Consider the following 13,306-nt stretch of genomic DNA (forward strand, 5'->3'; position numbering starts at 1 on the left):
TAGGGCTCCTCGTGCTCATGTAAAATTATTTGTTGATTCTCCATGAGAGCCTTCTTAACTTCGCTTTCTTCAACAATGAGACTCCTTTTTATCTCGCCCTCGTCTTCTTCTTCAATCTCCATAGTATGAACATTTTGATTGCTACTATCATCCTCATTTTTTTCTGAACTCTCAATCTCATGTTTCTTCTCTTTTTCTAGACTTTTTAGCAACACTCTCATGAACTTTAATTCTTCCTCAAATTCAGCCCAAACATCACGCCTATGTTGCCAATCGTGATATTTTTGTGGTTGCCACCTTTCCAAACCTTCAAGCATCTTTCATGATATAGGAATGAAAAAAAACAAGGATAGATAAATACCCGATTTTAGAACCCAAGCTCTGATACCAACTGATATGTGCTTCGGAGCTCTAATACTAACTGATGTGAACTCGCGATGGAACGAAGCCAAAGGAACTTACAAAAGATTGAAACAAACTCCAGAAAAGCCAAAATCGGATATAAGGCATAGAATTCTTGACCCGTTGATTCACAAACCAAGAATTGTATTGTTGAACGCCACAAAGACTGCCCAGATCTTTGATAAGTTCAGGATTTGAACGCCACAAAGAAATCACTCCTTTGATAAGTTCGAAATTATGTTTATTGAAAAACAATATAGAAAAGAGAAATCTCTCAAATTCAATTCATCATCTTCTCCTTTTTTTTCACAATGGTAAAGCCTTTAAATAAGCAAAAATAATTAAATCTTAATTCTACTTGAAAACTAATAAAAATCCAAATCCTAGTCATAAACCAAATCCTAAATCTAACAGGTTTTAGTTAGCCCACTCCAAATAGTAGGAATAGCAATAGTAACTCAATCCAACTACAAGTTGGACTAATAAAACTAAGTTAATCCAAATCCAACTATAAGTTGGAATAATAAAAATAACTCAATCATAAACTGTATAGGAAATAAGTAAATAACTTGCTAAACAAGAATCCTAGTCAAAAAGGAATTAATATTCATCCAATTCCAACACAGTTGACTCGATTAATTGATCTGATTATGTTATTGTTAGTTGGCCCTCCATGATTCTCATCATAAAGGGTCGACACTTTTCTAAAACAATCAACTATTTTGGGAAACTTTTGACATGTTACACTCACGATCGACTATTTTTGAGCTTTCATAAAAAGTATAGAGTGTGATTTTTCCCTATAGATACTTCATGAGAGTGATCAATTGTTTTTGCTCAAAGATCAAAATGCATCACCTAAGGCTTAAACCAATTGACTCTTTTTCTATAAAGGTCAACAGTTTTTCTTGGTGTTAAAAGAGTGTTTATCTTTTTAAAAAACATTTTGACACTCTAGTTTATGAATAATTTGATTTCAAAATAAATTCTCTTTAATATTGTCTTTCATTTGAAAATTCATGCCATAAAAGACTTTGTTTCAATTCAAAGCATATTTGGAATAATTTTGTCCTTTGGCATGATTTTAATTTTTTATTTTCATATTTCAAAATATATAAAATTTTTCATTATCAAAATATCAACAAAACCAAATCAACACGAGATGGTAATCCTAAACAAAACTGACATCATAACTCTAGCCTATAATATAATTACATATTTTTGTGGAAGACATGCTCATATAAAAGAAGATGTTTCCCTGATCATCAACTTGAGGTGGAAAAAGTTACATGATTTTAGATGGTGTAAAAATGTATTCTTAATAAAAGTTCTCAAAAGAACTGATTAATTGTAGTGCATCTTATTGGAAGTTAAAATTTATAGATGAGTTACTCCTATTATTTGCCAAACTTGTTAAAGATTATTTAAAAGAGAAATATTTAGATTCATTAAATTACACTGAGTTAGCATATGGGACTTAATCCTTGTTGTTACGCATGTATGTATTATATACCCATAACAGCAACAAAAAAAAAAAAAAGCTTACCCTTCACTCTAATTATGTTAAGGTAGCGTTTGTTAAAATGAGCAAGATAAGAGAGTATTAAGATAAGTTCGGAATGATTTTCGGACCAAGATATGGAATGATCAAGATAAAATTAGAAAGCATTCCAAAATTTTTATCAAATTATTTGTTAAATTCTTTAGAATGCAGTAGAAGACACAAAAGTTATTTTTTTCTTATATGTAGGGACCAAGATATGTTTATCTTGAGAGGATGAGAGATATGCATATTTTAAAATATCAAGATAAGAAGTCATGAATGATTTTTTCAAAAATTGTTAGATAAATATAACAAACATGTTAGAAATGATAGAAGTTCGAGATACATCTTATATTTTAGCTTTTTCACCTCATATCTTGATTAATAAACGTTCCCTAAGAGTACGTGTATGTTCCTTCAGCAGGGTAGTTTAAATAGATGTCAAATCCTAAATATAATGTATCTTCTGATGGGTTCAATATTTTATGTACTTTAGAAAATATATTACACACAAATTAAACATTTATTCCATAAATCATTTTCTGTAAACTCAACAATCTACTACTACTGCTAGCATGATGTAATGCCCTCATTTTTTGTGCATTATTCTTAGAAATTTATTATTTTTTTAATAAAATCATCAATAAATTTTTATAAATTTTTTGTAAGTACTTTGAATATATTATTATTTATGTTAAATAATATATTTATAAAATTATAAATAAATATATTAATATATTTATGAGTGAATTTATTCAAAGAGCTATTATTGATCTTATATTTACAAGTCTCTAATTGAGTCTATTAGTATTCTTAATCCTCTAATTAAATATGTTTGTGAGGTTTAATGAGTCGAGTTTTACTGAATTCAAACTCAATTCTTTCAAATCGAATTTTAAAATTAGGTTCAAGTTTGACTCATTTATCTTAACGAACAAAATCAAACGAGCATTTGTTAAGGCAAACACTGAACCATCCGTGAATGACTCGGCTCATTTGCGACCTAAAGAAACAAGATTAATCCAATTACAAAATAATAACATTTCATAATTCTAGTAGGACTCCCCCCGGGTGTCTTACAAGATGATCTTACATTCATATCACACGGTTTAATTATATCTTCATATCATCTAGCATCACAAGATCTCTCAAAATTAGTAATTCTATCACTACTCTTGTACTTATTGTTATTTTTTTTCTTATCAATTATTTTCTATCAAATTCATTATTAACTTGAGCATGGAAGATTGGTTCCAGGAGTGTCCCAAGCAATCCTCCAGCTTGTCTTACAAGTGTTAGTCTTGAGAATCCATTCTTTAGTGACCTTTAACATTGATCCACAACCAGCTATTACACTAGAATCAACAAATAATTTTGTGAGCAATTTTCACGTCATTAATTACTCACATTCACACTTGATGATGCACAAAATTGACCACAAGTATACTTAGGAAGAACATATTTTAGATGGCAAGAAAGCCTTGGACTTTAGACTCTTGAGTTGATCTTATGAAAAAAAAAAATGGTGGCCGGGATTACCTTAGGATTGACTAGGAAAGCCACTATGATGAGTAAGTTAAACGTGGAGCTAATTAGTAAGGGAGCAAAATAGCTTGATATTGTGATTGAAAATGTTTATCCTAAAGGAGAATTCATTATCTGTTTATAGTGATTTAGAGATAATCCTTCATTTAAAATTAGGTTTTTTTTTTGCAATAATTAGGAATAGTCATGCTAGAAAATTTTAAGAGGGATTAGGGTTTTTCTCGCAAACTATTTTCTTAAGATTTAGGAGAAGAGGTTTATCTTAATTTTTATCAAAATTAGGATTAATCACTAGATTATAGAAACTAATACCAAATCATGATTGATTTTATCTCTTAAGTTTTGGAGAGAATCTCCATCAAATTAAGTTGTTCAACATTGAGTAGCATTAGTTTGCACTTGAGTATGTGAAAAGCCCCTCGAGCTAGGTTCAAGTAAAATACTGAGATCATGGATAGTCTAATTTGCTAGTCAAAGGTTGAGAATAATCTAAATGAAATGTATACGTGTCAAATGAGTTGAATCTCAAGTATTATCAACACTATTATTTAAATATGTACTAGGTAAACTCATTCATAAATAAACCTAATAACTCTCAAATTACGCATATTAATTGTCAAGTAAGCCCATAAACATTTTATTTGGGTTTGCCCTTAAGAAATTTCGTCAAACCTTGGGGTAAATCTCATAGCTCTTATATGTATCATGTTTAAAATATCAAATTAAATTAAATTAAATTTGCACTTCCATCAACAAGCATTCAAATTTGTACCTTTTTTTTCCTTTAGTTATTAATATGAAAAGTGCTGTATCCTTCTTTTTTAATTGTCTATATTTGTGTGAGAGATAGCTTGCATTGTCATTAATTCTCGAGTGATAGAAGAAAAAGCAGCAAATTCATGCAAGCTGTCAAGTCTGCACAAGCAAAGGAGAAACAAATGGAGAATATGGCTTCATGCTTTCACTGCATCTAAGGTCGCAAACTGGGTTGCTTGAGGCCCAGCCGAGCCCCTGAAAAGCAAAACCGCGAGGCTGCCGATGCAAAAGTAAATGAAACAGCCGTGGCAGTGCGTCACAAACGACTCGAAATCCGTCCCCACTATGCATTGCCAGCCCGCTCCATATATCCCATCGAACTCCTGTAAAGAAGGCCGCCGTCGAGTTAATTAAATTCATGTATATAATTGATGATTGCTCAAAAATGAGGGAAAAGTATTCAACCTGCTTGATGAAGCGGGCGATCTCGGTGGGCTCGGTGACCTCGTAGAAGTCGAGCGCTTTGGCCGCTAGGTCGAGCGCGGTCTGTTGCATGGTCTGGAGCATGTCGGTTTCCCCTATCACGGCCTTGCCTTCGAGCATGGCAACCGACTACTATGCGACCGAAGACGAAAATATGAAAAGGTGAATGTATATTTGGTGAAACGGGGATTAATTGTGTTTGGTATATATATAGTGGGAGGTGGATAATGACGGTGTTTGTGGCCATACGTAGAGGGTGATAGTGTGGCGCTGTGTGAGCCAGGCAAAGGCGGGTGGGCTCTGCAGCCGCAAACGGATGGAAATAAAAGATGCAGTGAGAGAGTCAGTAATCTACATGGAATGGTTGCAAAGAGACGAAGTATCGATGAGAAAATTTCCTGGTGGAGAATCTGTTTTCCGAAAAGACTTTTTGGACATTTTATGCGATATGGATGGTGATCAGTTATTTTATGTAAAATTATTTACTGTAAAAAAAAAATATACGAACTATTAATGTTAAATATTATGATTTTTTTTATTTCAATCACAGTGATCGTACTTATCACTGCCGTACTATCCCCAAGTTTTATGGTTTCATTAGCCATTAAGATATTGTATATTACAATGACTAAGGTAAAACTAAAATATTTTTTAAATTAAGATATAAAATAATTAATATAAGATTAAGAATTATTTTAAGATTTTTATTAAATTATTTAAAATATACTAAAAGGCATATGCGTTATTTTTTCTTATCTATAAGATTCAAAATATACTTATCTTGAGGGGAGAGAGATAAGCATATCTATAAAATTATAGATAAAAAGTCATATAACTTCTTTTTCAAATATTACCATATGAATTTAACAAATATATTAGAAAGGATAAAAATATGTATTATTTTTCATATCTTATATTTTTTTATCTATATTTTAATTAGCAAACACTATCTAAGTAGATGTTATGATTATAACTTAAACTAGTGAATAAAAACATCTATCTCATAAATAATTCTAAGATTAAGGGGTGAGGGAGAAATTTAGTATATTCTTAATTTGTTTAGTGGGGATAAATTTGTTTAGTATATTCTTAATTTGTTTAGTGACGATAAATATACCATTTTAAACTTTTTATTTATTTTTATCAACATTTTAAATCAATAAATACGTATCATAATTGTCCTAATTTATTAATACTAGGATATACTAAGTTTATGAAAGACTTTTTGAGACGTTACTAGGTACATCTCATTAAATTGTTAATTATAACACATCTAATTTCATGAGTAGAGTAACAAATTGAACAAAATCGATCAAAACTAATGGCTTTCTTTTTTTCTTTTCTTTTTTTTTTTTTTTTTTGATATCTTGTCATCCTTTTTCTTTAGGCTTAATACATATGGTGTCCCCTCAACAATAAAAAAATATAGTGTTTAGTTATTGATGTGCAAAACGTTAAGATTCGATATCTCAACTATTAAAAATTATTACTTTAAGTTTTATACTATAACGGAAACTTAGCGTTTACATGAACGCTCCAGTTTTCATCAGTGACAAGTTATGTGGATGATCAATTAGCATTATATTTGAATAGATTAATTACTTGTGCTCCCTCAATAATTAAAAAATATAATGTTTGATCCATAGTGTGCAAAATATCAAAATTTTGTATCTCAACTATTAAAAATTATTATTTTAAGTTCTTATCTTGAGACACAAAAAAGGAGATAAACAAGAGAGTGATAAAGCAATGGAACTGAGTTCAACATAAAAAAATGATGGAGATTAGTTATGTTATATTTTCTGATTGAGAATAGAATAAGATAGCGTTTTTTGGCTTAATGATTCAAAGATTTATATATTTGAGATTTAGAAGTTTTTTTAAGCTATGTAAAATTTACTTAGTCTTTTCCCTATCAAGGTTCTTATGCCCAAGTGTTTGCCCAAACACTATGAGCCCAATTGGGCTCATGAAGTGTTGGATTAGCCTACTTGAGGATCGACTGGAAATAGGCTGCAGGGGTTGGCCAAACAAGAGCCAAGAGCGCTAACATCGAATGAATCAAATGGGTCGCATGAAAAGTGGGCCACAAAGATTGCCACCTAACCCAAAGTCACTCGGTTATAGCTAATGCATTATCAAGTGGGTTGCAAGTAGGGATGGCAATTGCAACCGAAACCGTGGGGAACCGAACCGGTCAACGCAGTTAAAAACCGTTTGACTGGGTAATGGTTTGATTTGAGAAAAAATCGAACACTATTTCAATGGGTGTGGTTTGGTTATGATTTTCACTAAAACCAAACCAAAACCCGAACCGAAACCGAACCATTGTGTGGGTAACCGAACTAAACCAAACCAAACCGAACCGAATATATAAATATATATAAAATAGATATATATAATATATATTATATATTATAGGGGCAGCTGCGAAACCCAACCCCAAACCCATCCCACCCCAACCCACTTGCGAACCCACCCCAGCCCAGCCCAGCCCACTTGCAAACCCTTTTCTTCTCCTTCCACTCTCGACTTCGCTCTCGCTCTTTCTCACCCTCGTTGCCTCTCGTTCTCTACCTCCTCTCTCTTGCTCGCCCTTGCTCTCTGCCTCTATTGCTCTTGCTCGCCCACGCTCTCTACTTCTCTCTTGCTTTCGCTCTGCCACCTCTGCAAACAGCAGCAAACCCTTCTCCCTCTCCCCTTCTCTCTTGATCCGTTCTATTGCTCACCCTCAGTCTGTAGTGGCCCACTACCGGATAGTCCTGCTAGCATAGGATATCCGAAAGGAGGTCATCACAAGTGTGATATAGAACAATAACATACAACACCATAATACTATCCTTAGATAAATTCAGCGGAAGCTAACATAAAGGTTTACAACATCTTAGACCATAGTCTAAACAAAATGAAATACAAGGGCACTAACAAATTTTACAACATAAAATTTCCTCACACTTGCCCTCATCACAAATGCTAACATAGACCATCTAATTTGGAAGGTCTCTGTACACTTCTAACCCTGGGCTTTAGCCCCACTGGGCTCGCCCTCAACCATTGCTCTACTTGTACCTGGAATGACATGAGAGTAAACAAGGTGAGCCACAAGGCTCAGCAAGTGTATTTATAAAGCATGGAGATATAGAATCAAAGGCAGGGATAATCAAGATAGAATAAACAACTCTATGAGAAGATATTAGTATAACGCGACTCATAAGTTCTCCGTTTACATTAATTTCCCATGCCGTGATTATTACATATATTATGTACTCGTTCCCATGCTTATGCATATGCACTAATAGTAGGGAATTTTTCCACTTAATTCTCAAGGCTCTCACGGCCAATATATATATATATATATATATATATCCATTCATGAATATATATGCATCATGAAAATACATCAACAAATGATAACAATTTGAGCCATGCCTTCTGGGTTGATGGCCACCTCACCCGCGTCAAGCGCTCATAGGATATCCTTTATCATCCACGGACTTAGCCGTCGCGCAAAATAATAGGTGCGCAAATCAGTATAATCATGCATCACATATGCATATCCCCATTTCATGTCAATCCTCAATGATTAAGAAAAATCTCAAATCATGCTTAACATGCACAATTACATAAATTAAAGTGTGCACTATCTTATGATCACAGGGTAAATTTTAATACATTTATTTACTCATACTTATAGAAATGCCCAAAACAATATTTACGGTATATTTTTTTACCCTAATAATAATCGCAAGGAATCAAAATTTATACATGCAAGAAACACTACATCTTGCATGACACTAGACCCTAATGAATAAATGTCATTCCTTAAGAAATGTAGGGTGACACAAAACCCTATTTAGATTTTTGCAATGTTCAACAAGAAAATGAATTAATATTGCAAGATTTATCGAAATAAGGAAAATAAAACCCTTTTATCCAACAATGAGGGTTATCAAGAATAATTCAAAAAAAAAATAATGGAAGAACTATACAAAAATCATAATTTTAAACGTAGGAAGGATAGATTACATAGGAAGAGTTGAATAACAACATATTTTAGAAATTTCCAGATTTCAAGCATATTTTCAAAAATCCAATCTGGGCTCAATATTTGGTCAATTACCACAAACGATATACCAAATCAAAGCCTAATGAGTCTAGTTTCTGGAACATCAACTGGATTTGAAATCGGAAATAACCACAAGGAGATATTCCACAAAAACCGAAACAAGGCAGAATTTATAACAGTAATTTACAGAATTCTACATAAAATTCAACAAGGTTGTTATGGGTACAAATCATAACCAAAAATTTCAAATCTTATACCGAATCGAAGCCCATGAAGTCTATTTTATATAAAAAATAAATGGATCACAATTTGGATATAACCACAGAGCATTATACCCCAAAAACTGAAGCAAGAACAGATTATTCAAAAATAGAGCAGAAAATTTCCAGATTCTGGGCAAGAATTTACAAGGATACTGTAGGCTCAAAACACAGCCAAAAATTCTAAAAAATTTACCAAATGAAGATTATCAAGTCTAGTTTATATAGAAACAAACGGATCTTGAATCGGATATAACCACAGAGAGTTATACCCTAAAGAGTACAACAAGGTCAGTTTACTCGAAAGCAGTAAAATTTCTAGATCTTAGCAGGGATTTACAAGGCTATAACATGATCAAATATTAGTCAAAAAATTCGATTCTTGTGTCTAAAATGAAGCTTAAGATGTCTAGTTTATAACCCAATAAATGGATCTCAATTTGGATATAAACACAAGGAGTTATAGACCAAAGAACATAACATGGTCAGTGAATCCGAGAATAAGAATTTAAGAGCAACAACTTAAAAATGAAGGAAACAAGCCTTCTAAGATGGAAACAAGGTTGAAGAACTTGCATCAAAAGATAAACAAGAGAAGAAAAACTTACACAATCATAAGGAGAAGAAGAAGAAGAAGATCTTGAATTTGAAACAAGAAGGAAGGGAACTTGCCTTAGATGGTTGCAAATCCAAAGAGATGAAGACACCTCTTGAAATTGAAAATTCCATAGTCTCCACTTAAAGCTTCAATGAAGAAGAACAATGGAGGAAGAAGAGACAATCGGGAGAGGGGGAAGAAGAAGGGAACAAGAAAGTAAGAAGAAAGAAAAGGAGGGAAAAAATGTGGGAGACTTGTCTCCCAACTCCTTTCAATCCATCTCCCTTTTAATTTTCTCTAATTTGCCCTTCATACTAATACACACAATTCACATATCTCTTACCCATTTTGGTCATTTTATCATTTTCTTAATCTTTTTTTCTTTTTAATTAAGATACCATTCTCTATGCCCATAGCCCAAGCCCAAGTCAAAATATATATATAGCCCAAGCCCAAGTCAAAATATATATATAGCCCAATCCAACTAAGGCCCAATGGACTTTTCTTGAGATTTGGGTTCAACCCAATTCATTTACACTTAAGATTTAATTATTTATCAATGGTCTAATTTAAATAAGGCCCAAACCCATTTAGCCCACAACTTTGAGACTTTTTCACACCAAATATTATTTTCATTAATTTACCCCCATTACCAACTCATATAATATTTTTAACAATTAATTAATAAAGGCAACAACTCTAATGTGCAAACTAAAATACCCATAACACCTAGACCCACTAACGGGTCGTTACACAGTCGCTTGCCCTCACTCTTGCTCGCTACCTATCTCACCCTCCCTCGCCCTCTCTGTAATACAAATATAGTTTTAAGAGAAATAATTGAAACACAAGAAGCGTCGACCAAGCGAGTCGGGAGTCGTGGACCTTCATTTTCTGAGCATCACACTTGAATTTCCTTATGCAATTTATCTCTGTACGTCAACAGCAATGTCTCCTCTCTCTCTCTCTCTCTCTCGATAACTCACAAATTAGGGTTTTTGACTTGATTTATTATTTTGGTCTGATTGATGCGCAAATGCCTAAATCTAAATCTAACTTTCATTCTATATTTTTATGTAAATCTGTAATGTTTAAGAATGTATTTGTGTTTACTATTTCTTTCTATATTCCTCTGTTTTGGTTCTTTTTCCCCTTACAACAATGAATTAGAAGGTCAAACTTTATGTTTCCTCCCTCCGCGCTTGCATTGATTTTTTTGATCAAATATTAATATATATTATGGGTGTGTTTGTGTTTGTGCTTGCCACTTAGATGTATAAATAAATTAAATTATTGCAATTTAGGAGGCACTGTCAATTTGAAGCCAAAAGCATGGGATTAATGTTAGAATTTTCATCTAATAGTTAGATATATGTTTGCATAATGTTATTGTTAGTTGCCACAACTGTGAAAGGCATAATGTAGTGCGTGCAGATCAACAAGTTTTTATAAATACTATTTGCAAGAGTTTGTCTTTATTTGTTGGTATAGATCAAACTAAAAAAATCATGGTTAAAACCGAAATCGAATGGTTTGGTTATGGTTTTTAATTTTTAAAACCAATGGGTTAATGGTTTGGTTTTGGTTTTAGTATTTTAATTTTGATTTGGTTATGGTTTTAGTAAAAACCAAAACCAAATCGAACCATTGCCAACCCTAGTTGCGAGGTTGCAAGGACTAAATAGGCTACAAAGTAAGCTACAAGAACTAAGGGTCATTTCGTTATAATTGAGTGACTCCCACCTAATTGTTATTCAAACCGTGCACATTCAACTTGCCATCAGGCCATCCTACGTGGACATAGAGCCATTGCATGTCGAGAAGCCTACCATTGAGAGTAGGTGTGCGTGAAAAACACAATTAAATGAGTTGGCTCATCATCCTAACCATGTCAAAGGATAATAATTGAGAGACTCTCATGTCTCTCAGTTATAATTGAGAGGGATGCCACATTTAGCCATACCAAGTTGGGTTAAGCCCCAAATCATACAACCATGCAACCTTATGAAGAACCATGTGCACAAAACTCAAAAGACAATCGACTCACTCTTTCCCCCAGAAACCTCTCTTGACATAATTGAGAGACCATTCTAAGGCATCTCCCAAGTCACTTGGCCCCCCTGAAGACATATAAGAGACTCTCGCAACTTAAGCCTAAGATCCTTTCCAAGCCATACGAAAGACTAAACATGGCCACGGTTCATGAACCGCCGGTTCCGGTTCATGAACCGCCGGTTCTGGTTCAAGAAATCTTTGAACCTGAACCGAACCGCCCAAGGGCGGTTTGGGACGGTTCGGTTCCGGTTCCGGTTCGTGCCGGTTCGGTCAACGGTTTGGACCGGTTCGGTCAACGGTTTGAGCCGGTTCGGTCAACGGTTCCGGTTCAAACCGAATTTTTTTAATTTTTTTTAAATATTGTTGTATTCAATTTTGGTCCTTGTTCCGTTGTTCGGTTCGGTTTGGTTTCGATTTTTAATTGTTAAATGTAATTGTAAATATAAATATTCTCAATCATATTTTTAATAAAAAAACACTACTAAAAATTGAAGAAATATAAGTAATAATTTCATTAAAAATAATTAAAACAACTAAACAAGTATGTAATACAAGTAATTAATTTTTACAAATGTGAAAAATAAAAAATAAAAAATAGAATTAGACTTAATTTCATTAAAAAATAATTACAACAAAAATGTAATACAAGAAATTAATTTTTACAAATGTGAAAAAAAATAAAATATGGACTTGGATGAGTTGGATCCTACGCATCTTCATTGGAGTCGGAAGTCGCCGTTGTTGAACCATCATTAACCCATTCGTCAGATGATGATGAATGGATAAGTTCTTCTTGACGTCGCATGTTAGCTCTTTCCCAATCATCGAGGCAAACTTGAGCTTCCAATGATTCTGGAGCCAATCTTGATCTTCTTTCATCCAAAATGTTGCCTCCACTACTGAATGTTTGTTCAACGGCTACAGTTGAAGCTGGAACTGCAAGAAGTTGACTTGCAATAATTGCAAGAGTTGAAAATGTCTCCTTGTGCCTTTTCCACCACTCCAAAATTTCAAAATTTAAACTTGTATCATCACCAAACTCAAAAACTGTGGTTAGATAAGTTTCGAGCTCCGAATGTGAGCTCGATCTAGGTTTTTTCCTCCTTTGATCTAAAAATTTATGACCCCATTTCATTGGTTGGGAGGAAGAGGAATGCGAAGCCATGGATGGAAATGATTCTTCACTACTAGGAGCAATAACATATGCTTCATATAATTGATTGCATAAAGTTCTAACCTTAGAAATTATAATATTCACATCAATTTCTTCATTATTTTCTAATCCTAACAACGAATAATAGTTAGACAAACACTCAATTAAACCATCAAATTTACACCTAGGATCAAATACCATAGTAACAAGATAAATTTCAGGAATAAATTGATAATAACGTAACCATTTTTCTCTCATTTCTAAAACAGCATGACAAATTTCTTCAACATTAATTCCTTCCATTAATACACCGACCACATTCATTGCTTCTATTAAAAATTGATGTGAAGTTGGTTTATAAACACTACTAAGTGTATGAGTAGCATCATTAAAAATTCGTAAAATATTCAAAATTGAACTACAAACATTCCACATAGTTGGAAAA

General features: G+C 33.2%; 1 protein-coding gene across 1 annotated transcript; it reads right to left on the reverse strand.

Moving 5' to 3' along the window:
* Positions 1–4,324: 4,324 nt before the first annotated feature.
* LOC127811912 (uncharacterized) lies at positions 4,325–4,920 on the reverse strand. The gene is made up of 2 exons (XM_052352109.1): positions 4,712–4,920; positions 4,325–4,629 (listed from the first exon to the last, which is right to left on the reverse strand). The coding sequence occupies exons 1-2, from the start codon at positions 4,847–4,849 to the stop codon at positions 4,444–4,446; spliced, it is 324 nt and encodes a 107-aa protein (XP_052208069.1). The 5' UTR covers positions 4,850–4,920; the 3' UTR covers positions 4,325–4,443.
* Positions 4,921–13,306: the final 8,386 nt, after the last annotated feature.

The sequence above is a fragment of the Diospyros lotus genome, chromosome 10 (assembly GCF_014633365.1).
Source record: "Diospyros lotus cultivar Yz01 chromosome 10, ASM1463336v1, whole genome shotgun sequence".
Taxonomy (NCBI): domain Eukaryota; kingdom Viridiplantae; phylum Streptophyta; class Magnoliopsida; order Ericales; family Ebenaceae; genus Diospyros; species Diospyros lotus.